The sequence below is a fragment of the Bufo gargarizans genome, chromosome 3 (genome assembly GCF_014858855.1).
Source record: "Bufo gargarizans isolate SCDJY-AF-19 chromosome 3, ASM1485885v1, whole genome shotgun sequence".
Lineage (NCBI taxonomy): Eukaryota > Metazoa > Chordata > Amphibia > Anura > Bufonidae > Bufo > Bufo gargarizans.
Genome location: NC_058082.1, coordinates 332,853,339 through 332,873,497, shown reverse-complemented (window position 1 = coordinate 332,873,497; position 20,159 = coordinate 332,853,339). Strand labels below are relative to the sequence as shown.

General features: G+C 47.1%; 1 protein-coding gene across 1 annotated transcript in view; it reads right to left on the bottom strand.

The window, feature by feature from the left end:
* LOC122931572 (NADH-cytochrome b5 reductase 1) overlaps nucleotides 1-20,159 on the bottom strand; it is a 294,677-nt gene that overhangs the window by 186,056 nt on the left and 88,462 nt on the right. Inside the window, exon 4 of the mRNA XM_044285647.1 lies at nucleotides 9,151-9,223. Within this exon, the coding sequence (XP_044141582.1) occupies nucleotides 9,151-9,223 (73 nt within the window). The remainder of the gene's footprint in view (nucleotides 1-9,150; nucleotides 9,224-20,159) is intronic.

Here is a 20,159-nt window from a genome sequence, read left to right as displayed (position 1 = left end):
ATGGCCAAAAAATGAACAGACTAGTGCTGGTTAAATGCACTTGGTGTGATAGCTTGACCAACCACACTACTGAGGGTTAAATGCACTTGGTGACGGGCGCAGCTTGCCCCTGATGTAGTATATGGCCAAAAAATGAACAGACTATTGCTGGTTAAATGCACTTGGTGACAGGCGCAGCTTGCCCCTGATTTAGTATATGGCCAAAAAATGAACAGACTATTGCTGGTTAAATGCACTTGGTGTCACAGCTTGACGAACCACACTACTGAGGGTTAAATGCACTTGGTGACGGGCGCAGCTTGCCCCTGATGTAGTATATGGCCAAAAAATGAACAGACTATTGCTGGTTAAATGCACTTGGTGACGGGCGCAGCTTGCCCCTGATGTAGTATATGGCCAAAAAATGAACAGACTATTGCTGGTTAAATGCACTTGGTGTGATAGCTTGACCAACCACACTACTGAGGGTTAAATGCACTTGGTGACGGGCGCAGCTTGCCCCTGATGTAGTATATGGCCAAAAAATGAACAGACTATTGCTGGTTAAATGCACTTGGTGTGACAGCTTCACCCTGATGTAGGCTTTAGCCAAAAAACAACCACACCATTGAGGGTTAAATGCACTTGGTGACAGGCGCAGCTTGCCCCTGATGTAGTATATGGCCAAAAAATAAGCAGACTATTGCTGGTTAAATGCACTTGGTGTGACAGCTTCACCCTGATGTAGGCTTTAGCCAAAAAAACAACCACACCATTGAGGGTTAAATGCACTTGGTCGCAGCTTGTGCTGGCGCACCACAAGACACAAAATGGCCGCCGATCACCCCAGAAAAATGTGACTGACAAACGGTCTGGGCAGCCTAAAAACAGTGAGCAATTGAGTATCAGCAGCTCAATGACCCACAGCTGCAGATCGATCAATAATCAAGTCCTTTGGAGGAGTTAATCAGCCTAATCTCGCCCTACTGTCGCAGCCGCAACCTCTCCCTACGCTAATCAGAGCAGAGTGACGGGCGGCGCTATGTGACTCCAGCTTAAATAGAGGCTGGGTCACATGGTGCTCTGGCCAATCACAGCCATGCCAATAGTAGGCATGGCTGTGATGGCCTCTTGGGGCAAGTAGTATGACGCTTGTTGATTGGCTGCTTTGCAGCCTTTCAAAAAGCGCCAAGAAAGCGTCACAAAAGCGCCAAGAAAGCGACGAACACCGAACCCGAACCCGGACTTTTACGAAAATGTCCGGGTTCGGGTCCGTGTCACAGACACCCCAAAATTCGGTACGAACCCGAACTATACAGTTCGAGTTCGCTCATCCCTAGAAATAACCCATATGTTGTGGTAAACTTCTCTATGGGCACGTGGCAGTGGTGAGAAGGAATGGAGCACCATATGGTTTTTGGAGGCAGATTTTGCTAGAATGGTTTTTGGGCACCATTTTGTATTGAAGAAACCCTGATGTACCCCTACAGTGGAAACCCTCAAAAAGTGACCCCATTTTAGAAACTACACCCCTCAAATAATATATTAAAGTGGTGTACTGAGTACTTTGACCCCCCTAAGCATTTTATGGAATTTGGAAACACTTGAATTTCATCCAATAAATTTATTTAGCCCCAAATTTTTCATTTTCACAAGGGGTAACAGGAGAAAAAGCACACCATAATGGGTTACTCATTTTCTCCTGAATACGGCAAAACCCCGAATGTAGTGGTAAATTGCTGTGGAGCCACATGGCAGTGAAGTAGTGCCATATGGCTTTTGCAGTTTTTAAAGGATTGGTTATGCCATTGCCATTGGTTTTTATTCCTTTGAGTGATTGTCTTACGTTAATTATTTGCGGGATGAGATGATAGTTTGATTGGTACTGTTTTGGTGTACATACAGCTTTTGATCACTTGGTATCACACTTTTTGTGAGGCAGGGTGACACATAATGGCTGTTTTGACATAGTTTAAATGTTTTTTTTACAGCATTTACCTGAGGGGGCATATCATGTAATGTTTTTATAGAGCAGGTTGTTCCAGATGCGGTGATGCCCAATATGTCCATAATTTGCAAAATGTATGCAAACTGATGGCATTTGTAAGACTGATCAGGATACTGATCAGTCTTAAAAATGCCTGATCAGTCAGAAAAATGCATTGAAATGCCGGATCCATCTTTCCGGTGTCATCCGGCAAAACGGATCCGGCATTTATTTTTTTCACCTTTTTTTCGGTCTGCATTCGGATCCGGCATTCCGGCACTAATACATTCCTATGGAAAAAAAATGCCGGATCCAGCATTCAGGCAAGTGTTCAGTTTTTTGGGCCAGAGATAAAACCGCAGCATGCTGCGGTTTTATCTTTTGCCTGATCAGTTAAAAAGACTGAACTAAAAACATCCTGATACATCCTGAATGGAATGCTCTACATTCAGAATGCATGGGAAATAACTGTTCAGTTCTTTTCCGGCATTGAGCCCTTTTTACGGAACTCAGTGCCGGAAAAGAAAAAAGCTAGTGTGATTGTACCCTAAGGCCTCTTTCACACGAGAGTGACCCATTAGGTCTGTATGCATTCAAGGTGCGTTCAGTGAAACTCGCACCATTTTGCAAGCAAGTTCAGTCAGTTTTGTCTGCGATTGCGTTCAGTTTTTTCCACACGGTGCAATGCGTTTTGATGCATTTTGCACGGGAGTGATAAAAACCTGAAGGTTTACAAACAACATCTCTTAGAAACCATCAGTGAAAATCGCATTGCATCCGCACTTGCTTCCGGATGCAATGCGTTTTTCACTGAAGCCCCATTCACTTCTATGGGGCCAGGGCTGCGTGAAAAAGAAAATATAGAACATGCAAGCAACGCAGAACTGATGCGTGAAAAAAAAACGCTCATGTACACAGACCCATTGAAATAAATGGGTCAGGATTCAGTGCGGGTGCTATGCGTTCACGTCACGCATTGCACCCACGTGGAAAACTTGCTCATGTGAAAGGGGCCTAAGTTTTACACAGTAAAAGCATTTTTGAACTGAAAAAATCTTGTTTTTGTGTTGTCATTTTCTGAGAGACAATCTTTTTTTTAATGTTTCGGGCCATTGTCTTAAAGGGAGTCTGTCACCAGATTGTGACCTTATAGACCGCTTACATAGCGCTCTAGCATAGCAGTCTATGATTCTAATGGTACCTTTGATGTGTGCTTCTGAAGTTCCCCCAAGGCAAAAACGGACTTTTATTCAAGGGATCGCAAGTGCCCAGGGCGGGGTTCACCTCGTTGGAGCCCAGGCTGTTCTGCCTCTTTTCGCCATATCCCCGCCCCAGCCTCTTCCTCTGCCCGCCCTGCTTTTCCTTTGCATCCTCTTTCTCTGCAGCCGGATCCCGTGCCTGCGCTATCCATTGCTTGACCGGGGCATGCGCACGGCGATGCCCATTGTGGGCACGGCGTCGCAGTAGCTACTACGCATGCGCCGGCCAACGGCGAGAAACAGCGGCGAGGAGGCGGACCAGATACACCCACAATGGGCATCGCAGTGCGCATGCCCCGGCCAAGCAATGGATAGCGCAGGCGCGGGATCCGGCTGCAGAGAAAGAGGATGCAAAGGAAAAGCGGGGCGGCCAGAGGAAGAGGCTGGGGCGGGGATATGGCGAAAAGAGGCAGAACAGCCTGGGCTCCAACAAGGTGAACCCCGCCCTGGGCACTTGCGATCCCTTGAATAAAAGTCAGTTTTTGCCTTGGGGGAACTTCAGAAGCACACATCAAAGGTACCATTAGAATCATAGACTGCTATGCTAGAGCGCTATGTAAGCGGTCTATAAGGTCACAATCTGGTGACAGACTCCCTTTAAGTGAGGCCCCTTTTTTTCTTGAATGAGATGACAGTTTGATTAGTATCATTTTGGGCTACATATGCCTTTTTGATTGCTTGGCATTACACGTTTTGTGAGGCAAGGTGACCACACTTGGCACTGTTTTTATTTCTTTTTTTACGGCGTTCACCCGACGGGGTGGATCATGTGATGATTTTATAAAACCGGTGGATATGGACGCGGCGATACCTAATATGTCTATTTTTCTTTTTTTCCATATTTTTTAAATACATTTTGGGAAAAGGATGCTTTTTTTTCTACTTAAAAAACTTAATTTTTTTATTGTGTAAAGATTTTGTTTACTTTATGTTTTATCCATCTCTGGGACCTCAGCTTTTGGGGGTCTGATCCCCTCTACAATGCATTACAATACATCTTTGCAATGCATTGGCTGTAAGTGTATTACCAGTTGTAATGGATCTCCTGGCACCCCGACCGGGTACCTCCGTCGATAGATGCTCCTAGTGCTTTGCGAGGACTCCAAGCACTCCACTTGACACCGTACGCACTGCAGACCCCACGAACCGCCGCAGCTTGGTTGGGGTCTCACCGTCCTCCACCCACGCTGTACCCAAGACCTTCAGTTTCCAGTGGGTGGTTCTCTCCTACATCCAGAGAGCAGGAGCCATGAACAAGCTCTTACAAGACCTTATACTCAGGGGAGTATTCTGATATAGCAATCCCCAAGAGTGTAGTTATCGCATTCCCCAAACATGAGCCAAAACTTCATGAAGGTATAAAGCAGCCTCTTTATTTTAACACACAAGCATTTTATACACATTTTCCAACAAGTTTACCACCCACAGGGTTTTGTAAAAACAGCCAATAACCACGTACAATACACTCAGACACTCCCACACAAAATCCTCCCCTCTGCCCGTGATAGAATTACCTCACACTGGGTTGATGCAGTCATCACAGGCAGGCGAATACACAATATCCTCTGTCATGGAGACAACCGAGAAGTAATTAAATTATCTCTCAGGACAAAGGACATTGGCAATACACACAGAGAGACAATGGAACAGACCTCCCTACTCAACGTATACAATGTCCCACCCTTTACAATACACATAGACATTTAACATCCCAAAATGGCACGAATTAGACCAGGGGTTCAAGTTAGTCCATGTCCTTTGTGAACAAAGGAGGCCTGGCTGATGAGAGGGCCCATAATCCTGGGGCAAGAGGCTAGTAGCCAGCCCCCTCCAAAACCCAGTGGCGAGGTTGGTTTCGGCACACCAGTGTAATATGGGCTGCCTTCCCAGCCATCGCGTCCCTGGGACCCAACAGTGCAGTTTCTAGGTAAAATTTCTCTCAGGGCGAGTGTCAAAAAAACTCCCCCCCCCCGCGGCGCGTGACGTACAGTGAGTGAGCGCCGCCGCCCGCAGAGCCTGCCTGTGGGGGGACATTATTTTTAATAAGGATCACTATGGACATTATTTAGAATGGAGGCTGCTGTGGGTGTCATTATAACTGTATAATGTCTGATAGGCCTAGTCCTGAGTTATATTACCCTGCCCTGTATAATAATGTACCCTGATACCCCTTATAACTAAGGGGTATCAGGGATGGGTACATTATTATACAGGGCATGGGCAGGGTAATGTAACTCAGCTCACAGACATTATAGTTATAATGACACCCACAGCAGCCTCCATTCTAAATAATGTCCATAGTGATCCTTATTAAACTTAATGTCCCCCACAGTGACAGTGGCCCCCATTTGTATGTCTCCCACAGTAGCCCCCGCCCCCCATTGTAATTAATGCCCCCCCCCCCCCGACCATCCACAGTGTCACTGTCCCCATTGTAAAAAATTTGTTTGTTTAATTTAACCACATTGCACCCGAGACGACCCACTGTCCCGGATCTTCACAGCAGGCTTCTTTTCAGCAATCAGCACTGTTCAGGGGCTCAGGGCGGGCGGTAACAGGCAGGCAGTGCGGTGCTCACTCGCTCACTGTACCCCTAGTGGGAGGAGCAGGCGCATGACGTCAGTAAGTGCCGCCCGCACCGCACGTACCGGAGCTGAGTGACTGTACTCGGTACGTACGGACAGAGGACTCGACACTCGGGCGCAGGTCGCAGGGCAGGCGAGATCTCAGAGGGAGGGAGCCAGAGGGGCGCAAGGCACAAGAGTAATAACAGGCAGAGAAACGACAAGAGGGCGCCCCTGCCGGCGCCCCCCTTCTGACAGCGCCCCGGGCGGCCGCCCGGCCCGCCTGCCCCTAGAAACGGCCCTGACCACACATGCCGCGATCAGTGCTGACCGCGGCATTGTGAGGGTTAAAGGTGAAAACACCGATGCCGGCGCATACAGCAGGGATCCGGCTATCAGTTTCTGACGGACCCCTGACGCTGATCGGAAGGGCGCAGCTCCTGTATGGCGTAGCTGTATGGTGCTAGGATTGGAGACACACTTCCCAGCCTCATACATATACAGTGCTGGTATTGTACGGGTTAAGAAAGTGATCAATGTCAACAAATTGGTTCCTTTCCAGTTTTTATAAAGAATAGAATACCGGCGAAATTCCATACTTATCTAGCCCTGCACTATTTTTTCTGACACTTGCGAGCAGGGGTGGATTAAGTGCATGATAGGCCCGGGGTTGTCTACCCAACTTGGGGTCCTACCTCCATTTTACCCTGACATCCCACCTTCCATGTGTTGTTTTTGTCTGTATGAAGAGGCTGCAGTGCTTCATGAGCGCCACAGCTTCGTCCTAGGCCATATGACATCACATTAATCATTCACGTGGCCTAGGTGCAGCTCCGTCCCATCAAAGTGATTGGGGCCGAGCTGCAATACCAAACACAGAGCTATCAAACGGACAGTGCTGTGCTTGCGAAGGAGTAAAGAGGCCGTGGAGCGCACTGGAACAGGGCGGTCCTCTCAAATAGCTGATTGGAGGGGATGCCAGGAGTCAGACCCCCACCAATCTCATATTCAAAGCCTATCCTGAGGACAGGCCATCAATATGTAAATCCCAGAGGACCCTTTGACCTTATGTTATCTGTGGTGTTCCATAGAACTGCAGGTACCATTATCTGCACACAGAAATGTATCAGTGTTATCACTGTTATCTGGGGTGTTACATAGGACTGCAGATTACATCTACTACATTATTTGTATTCAGTCTCTGAGTACAGATAATGTAGTAGATGCCACCTGCAGTCCCCTGTAAGACAACAGATAACACAGTGATAACTTTCTAAGTACAGATAATGTAGTAGATGTGCCGTCTTTAATATTAATTGGACCCTGGGCAAAAATGTACTTGGGCCCCCTGGATCCCGCCTTCCCACACCTTAGCAGGCAATCACGCCCTCTGCCACAACACACACACAAAAAATCCACACATCTGGTAGCGTACAGTGAATTACTGTAAATACTTCCAGTTCTGAAGACTCCAGCGGCTCAGGATCAGTGCTCTGGGCAGCTGGGCTCAGGCTGGAAGTGGGCACCGCTCTGCAGGAAGGAGACCAGGGCTCGGCTCACCCTAGTGTTACAGTGCACCCCAGCACCCCCACAGTATGCAGTATAGCACCCTATAGTATACAGCAACCCACAGTATGCAGTATAGCACCCTATAGTATACAGCACCACACAGTATGCAGTATAGCACCCCATACTATACAGTACCCCACAGTATATAGTAGAGCAGTATAGCAGCCCACAGTATACAGCACCCCACAGTATACAACACCTCACAGTATACAGTAGAGCAGTATAGCACCTCACCGTATACAGAACCCCAAACTATACAGCCCCCCAAACTATACAGTACAGCAGTATAGCACTCCACAATATACAGCACCCACAGTATACAGAGATAGCACTCCACAATATACAGCACCCACAGTATACAGGCCCCCACAATATACAGCCCCCAACAGTATACAGCACTCCACTATACAGTAGTTTACAGTATATTAGCATAACAGCCCCTGTCACCTTTTTCTGATGTAATCTTCACAAAAAAATCTCCACAGTTAAGGCAAACTTCTACAGCAACACTCCTGGTAGAAAGGACCTTGATGACCTCATAGCCATGTGACCAGGATTATTGCTAGGTTACTGGTCACATAGTGATGATGTCATCTAAGGTCCTAGAGAATCACAGCTCTCACAGTATGCTGCCTGGAGTGCCGGCAGGCATGGCATGGCAGCACCCCCTGTGTAGCTGACAGCCTGACACCTGGGGCAGTGGCTAGCAGGGCTCAAGAGGCAGCTGCCTTGGGCCCCCAGGAGCAACTGGGCCCGGGGCATCTGCCCCTTGTTAAAGACGGCCCTGGATGTTACCTGCGGTCCTATTTAATACTGCACATAACTCAGTGAATTATTGTGTTGGATGCAGGTAACATCTACTACATTATCTGTACTTAGAAAGTTATCACTCTCAGTACACTCTGGGTACATATAGTCAGTTCATGGTACCTGCAGTGTGCACTGCTGAAAGCTGGAGCTCCCTCGTCATTGTTGCCGTGCTGCTCTCTGACCTCCTCCTCTTCTGGCTAGGACACACCAACACAGGCCGCCGCACAGTCTATGGGGACACTGCAGCACTTAGCACTTCTGAATATAAAGTATTATTTAATGTGGGCATTTGGGTTGGCGTTGGGCCCCACAGTGATGCCGGGCCTGCCGACCCGAGCACCCCTATTATAATCTGCCATTGATTGCGAGGTTTTAAAAAGGAGCATGGATTCTAGATCACATGCAATGCAACTTATTTACAGTAAAAATCTTCACCATGTTGAGAAATATGCTTGACAGTGCATCAGTGTCTAGACCTCACTTGTTTTAGTAGAATTATGTGTCCATCTTATATCCATATATAAACGGTAAGACCTCATGCACACGACCGTTGTTGTGGTCCGCATCCGAGCCGCATTTTTTGTGGCTCTGTGCTGACCCATTCACTTCAATGGGGCCGCAAAAGATGCGGACAGCACTCAGTTTGCTGTCCGCATCCGTTGCTCCGTTCCGTGGCCAAACCCTTTGGCTGGGGTATACAGCAACATGTGTCCTAGCTTGGAGATCACGCTGTCACATTGCAACAATGTATATCGTGAATAGGTGTGGTCCTCAACCACAATACAAGTTGAGCACGACTGTGTCTTGCTTTCTTTTAGATTCCCCATAGACCTTCAGCTAACCCTTGGAGCTGGTGTTTTTTTTCCTGCAAAAAATACTGCAAAAAAGCAAGGGAAAAAAATGGCGCTAAAAACGCAAAAGTGCAGAAAAACATCAGCTAACACCTTTGTGTGATAACACCATTAATGTGCAACTTTCTTACCAGGGGGTAGTCCCAATGTACAGTTCATGGATGGAAGAGCAAATCGAAATCTTCGTGTATTATGATTTACAGCCTGCAATTCAAATAATAGTCAGTTAAAGGGATTACCCCATGATTGATGTAAATAATGAAAATCAGACATCATATAGTTATACAGACGTGGACAAAATTGTTGGTACCCTTTGGTCAATGAAAGAAAAAGTCACAATGGTCACAGAAATAACTTTAATCTGACAAAAGTAATAATAAATTAAAATTCTATAAATGTTAACCAATGAAAGTCAGACATTGTTTTTCAACCATGCTTCAACAGAATTATGTAAAAAAATAAACTCATGAAACAGGCATGGACAAAAATGATGGTACCCCTAGAAAACACAGAACATAATGTGACCAAAGGGACATGTTAATTCAAGGTGTGTCCACTAATTAGCATCACAGGTGTCTACAACCTTGTAATCAGCCATTGGGCCTATATATATGGCTCCAGGTAATCACTGTGTTGTTTGGTGATATGGTGTGTACCACACTCGACATGGACCAGAGGAAGCAAAGGAAAGAGCTGTCTCAAGAGATCAGAAAGAAAATTATAGACAAGCATGTTAAAGGTAAAGGCTATAAGACCATCTCCAAGCAACTAGATGTTCCTGTGAGTACAGTTGCACATATTATTCATAAGTTTAAGATCCATGGGACTGTAGCCAACCTCCCTGGACGTGGCCGCAGGAGGAAAATTGATGACAAATCTAAGAGACGGATAATCCGAATGGTAACAAAAGAGCCTAGAAAGACTTCTAAAGAGATTCAAGGTGAACTTCATGCTCAAGGAACATCAGTGTCAGATCGCACCATCCGTCGTTGTTTGAGCCAAAGTGGACTACATGGGAGACGACCAAGGAGGACACCATTGTTGAAAACGAATCATAAAAAAGCAAGACTGGAATATGCCAAACTACATGTTGACAAGCCACAAAGCTTCTGGGAGAATGTCCTGTGGACAGATGAGACAAAAATCGAAGTTTTTGCCAAGGCACATCAGCTGTATGTTCACAGACGAAAAAATGAAGCATATCAAGAAAAGAACACTGTCCCTACTGTGAAACATGGAGGAGGCTCTGTTATGTTCTGGGGCTGCTTTGCTGCGTCTGGCACAGGGTGTCTTGAATCTGTGCAGGGTACAATGAAATCTCAAGACTATCAAGGAATTCTAGAGAGAAATGTACTAGCCAGTGTCAGAAAGCTTGGTCTCAGTCGCAGGTCATGGGTCTTGCAACAGGACAATGACCCAAAACACACCGCTAAAAACACCCAAGAATGGCTAAGAGGAAAAAATTGGACTATTCTAAAGTGGCCTTCTATGAGCCCTGACCTCAATCCTATTGAGCATCTTTGGAAGGAGCTGAAACATGCAGTCTGGAAAAGGCACCCTTCAAACCGGACACAACTGGAGCAGTTTGCTCATGAGGAGTGGGCCAAAATACCTGCTGAGAGGTGCAGATGTCTCATTGACAGTTACAGGAAGCGTTTGATTGCAGTGATTGCCTCAAAAGGTTGCGCAACAAAATATTAAGTTAGGGGTACCATCATTTTTGTCCATGCCTGTTTCATGAGTTTATTTTTTTACATAATTCTGTTGAAGCATGGTTGAAAAACAATGTCTGACTTTCATTGGTTAACATTTATAGAATTTTAATTTATTATTACTTTTGTCAGATTAAAGTTATTTCTGTGACCATTGTGACTTTTTCTTTCATTGACCAAAGGGTACCAACAATTTTGTCCACGTCTGTATAGCTAAAACCAGCCGTGTACCTCATATGGATTCACAGAGATCTCCCCATTCATTGCTCTGCTAGGTTTATATCAAGCTGGCACTCCCTATCACAACTCAGAAGTGTAACACTGCAGAGTTGTGTTACTAAACTCTTCTACCCCACTACAATCTGTTAAGAGCCTTAACCTTGTCATCTCATGTAATTTCACATAATATCCTCACAACTGTGCATTCTAAACCTTGTCAAATGTATAATTGTTGCAATTTTCATGTTCACCAGCAGGTGGTAGCAATGTTCTGGCAAGGACTTAAGTTCAGTTTAGTGTTCCTAGGCTGGAATAGTTCATTCCAGTTTAGCTCCCCCCTCTGTGAGCAGAGTGGGTTGCGCCCACATCCTGCCTCATGGGTCGAGAAGGAAGTTAGAGTCAGTGTATAGCCCACCCCCTGCTAGGGGTAGGGTGTGCATGTTAGGAGCTCCCAGAGATAGAGAACAAAGCCAGGATCTTGTCTCGGCTGAGACATTGATCATCATCCCCAGCCTCAACCCTTCAGCCTCAGCTGGAAGAAGCAAGCAGACAACTCCAGTTCCAGGAAGAAGCATACCCTGTGAAGATAACTGTGAGTAAAGTCCAGAGACCCAGGAGAAGCTATATTCCTCCTCAGCTAGTCAGTAACCAGACAGCAGAAGATATAAAGTGCAGAAGACAAATTCCTGCCACAGTATAAAGCTAACAAGCAAATGTCCTTTTCCTGCAAGTTCAAGGTACATGAGAGAGCAGAAAATAAATTCCTGCCAACCATTGCCAATACCTGCTGGGACATAACACTAAAGCTATATCTTGCTCGGATGAAAGTTACCATCAGTAAAGACAAGTTTGAACTTTACGAAGGGTCTGGATCTCAATTACTGCTGCAAACCCCTCTATTACTCCTACTAGCACTACACTTAATTTATTGAAAGTGAGCCAGGATCCAGGATTCCAGCCGTACCCAGGTAGGAGACACCGTTGACACCATTGCCACTACCATACAGAGACATTACACCACTCTGGCATTCCTAACCTGGTAAGTACGCTGCAATTGGCATCACAAGCAAAACTATAGACTATTATACCCATATCCTGACCCACTGCATAATTTGGCATCTGTCCTGATCTTGCAGAAGGCATTTTGAAGGATGAAACTGGGCATGTGCAGCCATCTCAGTGAGCCGGACAAAGAGATAAAAAAAGAAAACTAACAGCAGGTGGCGCTATAGAGATACATTTAATTGAATTAGGCCTCTTTCACACTTGCATTGTCCGGATCCGGCGTGTACTCTATTTGCCGGAATTACACGCCGGATCCGGAAAAATGCAAATGAACTAAAAGCATCTTCAAAATGCGTTCAGTGTTACTATGGCAGTCAGGACGCTATTAAAGTCCTGGTTGCCATAGTAGTAGTGGGGAGCGGGGGAGCAGTATACTTACAGTCCGTGCAGCTCCCGGGGTGCTCCAGAATGACGTCAGAGCGCCCCATGCGCATGGATGACGTGTCCATGCAATCACGTCATCCATGCGCGTGGGGCGCCCTGACGTCACTCTGAAGCGCCCCGGGAGCTGCACGGATGGTAAGTATACTGCTCCCCCGCTCCCCACTACACTTTACCATGGCTGCCAGGACTTTAGCGTCCCGGCAGCCATGGTAACCATTCAGAAAAAGCTAAACGTTTGATCTGGCAATGCACAGAAACGACGTTTAGCTTAAGGCCGGATCCGGATCAATGCCTTTCAATGGGCATTAATTCCGGATCCGGCCTTGCGGCAAGTGTTCAGGATTTTTGGCCGGAGCAAAAAGCGCAGCATGCTGCGGTATTTTCTCCGGCCAAAAAACGTTCCGGTCCTAAACTGAAGACATCCTGATGCATCCTGAACGGATTTCTCTCCATTCAGAATGCATTAGGATAATCCTGATCAGGATTCTTCCGGCATAGAGCCCCGACGACGGAACTCTATGCCGGAAGAAAAGAACGCAAGTGTGAAAGAGCCCTAACTCAGTGGCTATGCAAAAATTTTAATTACATGCAATTAGAAAAAGTATTCAGAACCAGGTGCTGGTTTGAAAACTGTAGAATATTTTTAATTGTGAGCCAAACCCAGGTGCTGGTCAAAAACACAGAAAAGATGCAAAGATTTCCATTATACCTTATCTCTGTGTAGTCTCCACTCATGGTTTTGGCTCACAATCACTAATGGAAATTACTGACCAAACACTGGCTTTCTGAAAGGCCTCATGCACACGACTGTTTTTCGGGTCTGCATCCGAATCCGAGCCGCAGTTTTTGCGGCTCGGGTACGGACCCATTCACTTCAATGGGGCTGCAAAAGATGCGGACAGCACTCCGCGTGCTGGCCGCATCCTTTGCTCCGTTCCGTGACCCCTCAAAATAATATATAGTATGTCCTATTCTTGTCCATTTTGCAGACAAGAATAGACATTTCTGCAATGGGCCGCCCGTTCCATTCCGCAAATTGCGGAAGGCACACGATGGCTTCCGTTTTTTGCAGATCCGTGGTTTGCGGACTGCAAAAAACTGAACGGTCGTGTGCATGTAGCCTTAGGGAGCATTCACATCACCATTTTATTTTTCGGTTTTCTGATCCGTCAGAAGAACAGAAAAAAAAACTTGGATCCTGTGCATCAGTTATGCAAATTTGGCATCCATTACTTTTACTGTCTAAAGATAAGGATCTCCGACGGAAATGGCTAAAACGGATGACAAATGTGCATACTGTAACTGATGCACAGGACCTGTTTTATTTTTTGTTTTATTTTTACAGGACGCTTTTTTCATATTTTTTTTTTCTGTTCTTCAGACAGATCAGAAGAACAGAAAATAAAACAGTGATGTGAACTCTCCCTTAGGAAATGTGAACGAGACCTCAATGGAGAAGCAAAAGATGCAGAGAGCACACTGTGTGCTGTCCGCATCCATATGTCCATTCCGTGCCATCCGCAAAAATATAGAACATGGCCTGTTCTTGTCTGCATTACAGGCAAAGATGCGACTGTTCTATTATTGGCCAGACATTCCATTCTGCAAAATGTGGAAGGCACATATATGGATGCGGACAGCACACAGTGTGCAGTCTGCATCTTTTGCTTCTCCATTGAGTTCTCGTTCACATTTCCGCGTCAGTGACACGTCAGTGAAAAAAAGCATACATGTTTCATCTGTGAAGCTTTCCATGAAGGATACGTGGTTGATCAGTGTGTCAGTTTTTACCATCTGTGTGTCATCTGTAATTCACTGACGTTGCTCAGCTGAAAATTTATTTCCAAAGAATCTATTAGTCTTCAGTGAAAAACGGAAACACAACACGGATGTATGGCAGTGATTTTCACGGACCCATAGACTTCAGTGGATGTTCTTGGTCGGCATCACGGATCAAAGTAGAGCATGTCTCCGTGATTTTTTTACTGACCCACGGTCAATAAAAAAATACTGAAATGTGAACAGATAAATTTAAGGCTACTTTCACACTTGCGTTCGGAGCGGATCCGTCTGGTGTCTGCACAGACGGATCCGCACCTATAATGCAAATGCTTAGATCCGTTCAGAACGGATCCGTTTGCATTACCATGAACAAAAAAATTAAAAAAAAAAATATATATATATATATTTTTTTTTTTGTTCATGATAATGCAAACGGATCTGTTTTGACTTTACATTGAAAGTCAATGGGGGACGGATCCGTTTGAAAATTGAGCCATACTGTGTCAACTTCAAACGGATCCGTCCCCATTGACTTACATTGTAAGTCTGGACGGATCCGTTTGCCTCCGCACGGCCAGGCGGGGACACGAAAGCTGCAAGCAGCGTTCAGGTGTCCGCCTGCTGAGCGGAGCAGAGGACAGACGGTGCCAGACTGATGCATTCTGAGCAGATCCGCATCCACTCAGAATGCATTAGGGCTGGACGGATCTGTTCGGGGCCGCTTGTGAGAGCCTTCAAACGGAACTCACAAGCGCAAGTGTGAAAGTAGCCTAAATCAATGGGGTAAGTGTGCTGTCCCTGGAAAATGCAGACAGCACACGTCAGTGAAAAATGGAAATGTGGACGAGGACAGAAGTGAATGGGTGAGCATACTACCTGCAAAGAATGCGGATTGGATGCTGACAAAAACAGCGTTAAAAAACAGCATGCGCACTTAGAGGGTGTGAGAAGGATGAAACTGATTAACCCCAGGTGAGGCAGAGCTGTAGTCAAACAAAACACTGTATAGTTCTGTTTCTTTGGCATAACTTGGCTATTTCATGATATTCAGTGAAGTAGATTGTAAGCTCCTCTTTAAGTAGATAGTTCTTATGTATCACTTATAACAGTTTTTACATTTGTTTAGGAAATTTTAAGTGTGTGTATCTCTTTAAGACTATATGATCCAAGATCTTGTGTATGTAAGGGCACTTGTAGAACAGGGCTCGACAAATCCCAGGCGCCAGGTCGCCATGGCGACCAGGAATTTAGTCCTGGCGCTTGGGTATTTGTCAGCCCGTTTTCAAAGGTGCCTGGGCGATGGGTGCGGAGCGCTGTTCTGTCCGGAGGCAGCACTGGAGTGGAGATGAGCGGAGAGCTGTGTGACGGTGCCTTAGGTTTCCTATACCCAGCTGCTCTTTGGACACGCTCCCTGCCCATGGCTGAGCGTACGCCGCGGAAGTCCACTGTGACAGACGTGATGAGGAGAAGCGCCGCCCTGCCCCCAGCGTGCTCGGGCCACCCATGTGCTCTATAAGCGGAATGCAGAGTCTGGCCTGGCAGCACGTTAAGCAGCTGCTGTGTCTGATGGGCCGGAGGCCTGACCTGCTGTGCGGGGGCCATAGCGCTGACCTGCGCCCTCCTCGTGGCTCTCAGGTTCACCTGCAGGTAACTTACATGCAGCATACGGGTAGGCTACCCGACACTGCTAGATTTGAGTGTGTAGTTCCCTTTAAGCCAGTCAGGCCGGTTACCGGCAATCCTTATCACAGCCAGCAGAGGGAGCCCCCAGTTCAGTATAAATAGGCTAGGGCCTAGCTCAGGAAGTTAGAAGTTTCCAGACTCAGTGCAGAGAGGATTCCCTCCTGAGTCCATGCATAGAAGTCAGAAGGGCATAGCTAATCAGCCTGAAGACACAGAATACCACAGAGGCCGATCAGATAAAGCAAGAGGTACTCAAGATAACAGAGGAGGTACTAGATAAGGACAGCTTCAAGGGTACACCGGATAAAGGGCATTAGACCTTGGAGAGAAAGTCACATGTAGCAGGACCAGTCAGGAATAGTGAGTAAGCCGCCTGTACTGCATCTCCTGTAATCAACACTCTGTATAATGCCTTGCTAAGACCGGCCATTCTGTACTTTCAAGAACCAGCTGTATTCACTGATATTCAGTAAATGTTCCAGTTTTTGTTGGCTACCCTATGCTTGCTTCATTCTTTTATAACATCATACACGGCGTGTCACCGTTTAATTGACACTGGCGTCACGAACTCATCAACTACCTGCCTGTTCCAGCATTCGCCCCGATTTGAAGACGACAGTGGATCCCAGGTTAGTGGTCAATCTGCACTACAAAGCCCAGCATACACTACTGACCCCCTGGGACACTGCATCGCTCTTTTTGGCGTCACGAACAGGATCCGCATACTTCGACAGTGCAGAGAAGTGTGAACTGTGTGCTTTAACTATTCCACCACCGTATTGCGAGGACTGCACCCTTTATTTCCAAGCCGGTGGATTGAAATTGTGCCTGGGAGGAATCAGAGACGCTGTACTGTGTTGCGCTACCCCCAGAGAGAAAATCGTATTTGTGGACTGTGATTTATTGGACTTTGCAACACCCTGCTTGCTGTCAGGGAATCGTGATCAAGATGGCCACCGGCCGCCTGGAGTAAAGTTTCCCGCGCTGCTGAGGACCTCCGTGGGCGGATCCCTTCAAAGACACAGAGAATCCCGCCCCTCTTCATCATCGCACCGCCGCGGCCCTGCTTTTCCTGCGTCAGCAACGTCACCGCGTACACAGGACGTCCGGAGTCTCACGAGATTTGGCCTGCGCGAACCCGCCGATACCGGTAAGAACTTGTATCCGGAGGGAAGGGGATTGTTCCGGCCCCTTTAGTCACCAGCGGCCACCTCGTAATAAGTTAACATGTCAGATCCGGGAGTTGCCGAGCGGCCGGACCCGGGAGAGCTTGCGGCTCCTAATCATCCTATAGCCCCCAGCATGATGCCCTTTACCATGCCTTACTATTTTGGGGCCCCATGGTTTCCCCGCTATAACGGAGAGGCCCATACCCTAAGAGACTTTAAAGAAAAGTTGCTGGCCTTATTCAAACTGTACCCCATAAATGCCGATCAGCAAATGGAAATCTTGCTAGCGCAACTTGAGGGGGCTGCCCGCAGAGAGGTATTATCCTGGCCTGCTGCTGAAAGGAGTACTCTAGAGCAGATATTCACCCGCCTCAGGGCCACTTTTGAAACGAGGACTGCCTCAGAGATAAAGATGCACTTCTTTGGCAAGAAACAGAAGTCCGGTGAGTCCCTCCGTGACTATGCCCTATCACTTCAGGAGGCTTTGGGGGCTGTAATCCAGATAGATCCCAAGGAAGCTGATAACCAGGATCAGACCCTGAGGGAACAATTTATTACCGGAGTGTCTAGTGAGCAAATAAGGACCCAATTAAAGATGCTGTCCGCCCAACACCCTAACAGTACCTTTCTGGACTTTAAAGAACTGGCTATAAAAATTCTGGGGTCAGCAGTATCTACAGAGTTGAGCCCCCCACCTGAGTTATCAGCCTGCAGGTCAAAACCGCTTATCATTAACCGAGCTGAGGCCGGTCAAGCTGTTCAAGCTACAGCTACCGATACTATCGCCATGCTGACAGAGCAAGTAAATCACCTCACTAAAAGCCTAGAGAGAGTGTGCAGAAAAATGGAGGAATGGGAAAAACCTATGATGTCAGAAGAGGAGTTCCTGTCACCCTCTAAGCCGTTCTCACCTCCATACCAAGAGACTCACCCCAGGGATCCTGGGAGGCGCAATAGGGGTCGCCAGCGGCCCGTGTGTACATACTGCAAAAAGATGGGACACACAGAATCCACTTGCTGGCAGTTAAACGGGCAACCCCTGAGGCTGAGGACCACCCCTCGGGAGGTAGAACACTAGGTCCAAAAGATCCAAATTGGATGCCACGGTATGTAGGATCCCATCCTAAAATCAATGTGGAGATTAACGGGGTCCCCTTTGAAGCCCTATTAGATACTGGGTCTCAGGTCACTACTATTCAGCTGCCCGCCTTTGAAAGATTCTGGGACACCAACCAATTGACCCAGCCGCCTGAATCCTGGGTAGAGATTATCGCCAGCAATGGCAAACCGGTAAAGATCCATGGATACTGGGAACCCACCCTGCAGGTGGGAGAAGTAACCTTGCCTCAACAGGGGGTGATAGTAGTACAGGCCGGCGACAGAGGAGGACATCCTGTCATTCTAGGCACCAATGTCTTCAAAAACTGTTATGCAGAAATCCTTGCCGTATTACACCAGACTCTGCCCACCGCTTCCTCTGCATCCAAGAGGGTGATTCAAAAGACTATCACTGTGTTAAGTGCCCAGCAGAGGTTTGCTAACGGGAAAGGAGAAATTTGTACTGCCAAGATTCGTGATAATAAGCCTGTGACTTTGCCTCCTAATTCCCAAACTCTCTTATGGTGTCGTGCTGTCCTGGGAGTCCAAGGCCAAGATTATCCAGCCCTGGTGGAACCTATCCAGATGGAGAACTACCCTTATGTGAGAGCTGCCAAGTGCCTGGTGAATGTCTCCCAAGGTAAAGTACCTGTCCGTCTGATTAACCTGAGTGACCATCCTGTTGCGCTTACTAAGCATTACCCTGTTGCCCAGCTTTCTCAGGTGTTCTTCCAAGACATCATCCGTCTTCCAGTGACAGAAAAGCCGCCAGCTGCAGTCAGCGGATGTCCGCCGGTGCCTCAGTCACAAGTACCCTGGTGGGAAGAGCTACATGTCGGGGACGAGACTACCCCCCAACATCAACAAGAAGGGATACTACGGCTTGTCAAAGAGCACCACCAGGCCTTCAGTAAACATGCTGCTGATTATGGAGAGGTTAGTGCCATACAACACACCATACCTACTGGCTCTCATCCTCCTATCAAGGAGAGATACCGACCCTTACCGCCTACTTCATATCAGACTGTAAAAGAAATGATCCAAGAGATGAAAGACTCTAATGTAATCCGGGACAGTCGTAGCCCGTGGGCGGCACCCCTGGTCCTTGTAAAGAAGAAGGATGGTGGTATCCGTTTCTGCGTGGACTATAGGAAGATTAACCAAATAACCCAGAAAGACGCGTACCCACTGCCCCGCATTGAAGAGTCACTAACTGCTCTGGGCTCCGCTGCCTATTTCTCCACATTGGACTTGACCAGTGGCTACTGGCAAGTACCCATGGCCCCGGCAGATAGGGAAAAGACTGCTTTCACCACTCCCATGGGCCTGTTTGAATTTAATTGTATGCCGTTCGGGTTATGTAATGCCCCAGGAACTTTCCAGAGACTAATGGAGCGGTGTTTGGGTCACAAAAACTTCGAAACAGTGCTGCTGTATCTAGATGACGTCATTGTGTACTCAAAAACATATGAAGACCACCTGAAACACCTAGCAGAGGTCTTTGAAATCCTTGTCAAATATGGCCTGAAGGTAAAGCCATCTAAATGCCACTTGCTCAAACCTGCGGTAAAATACCTGGGGCATGTGGTAAGCGGAGAGGGCGTACAACCTGACCCTGATAAGTTAGCGGCTGTCCGTAACTGGCCGGTACCCACTACCGTCAAAGAGGTGAGGGGTTTCCTTGGTTTTGCCGGCTACTATAGACGTTTCATCCCCCATTTTGCTCAAATAGCCGATCCTATCCAGGAACTCTTGAGGGGGCAGCCCAAGAAAAGTCCTAGAACTCCAGTGCTCATTGAGTGGAATGAAGAAAGAGAGATAGCGTTCCAGTTGTTAAAAAAGAAACTGACCGAGCCTCCCGTGTTAGGTTATCCAGATTACAGCAAGCCCTTCCATCTGTATACTGATGCTAGCAAACGAGGCCTGGGGGCTGTGTTAGCCCAGATTCAAGAGGGAAAAGAAAGAGTGATAGCTTATGCAAGCCGCTCCCTGAAAGGAGCTGAGAAAAATGACCAGAATTATAGTTCC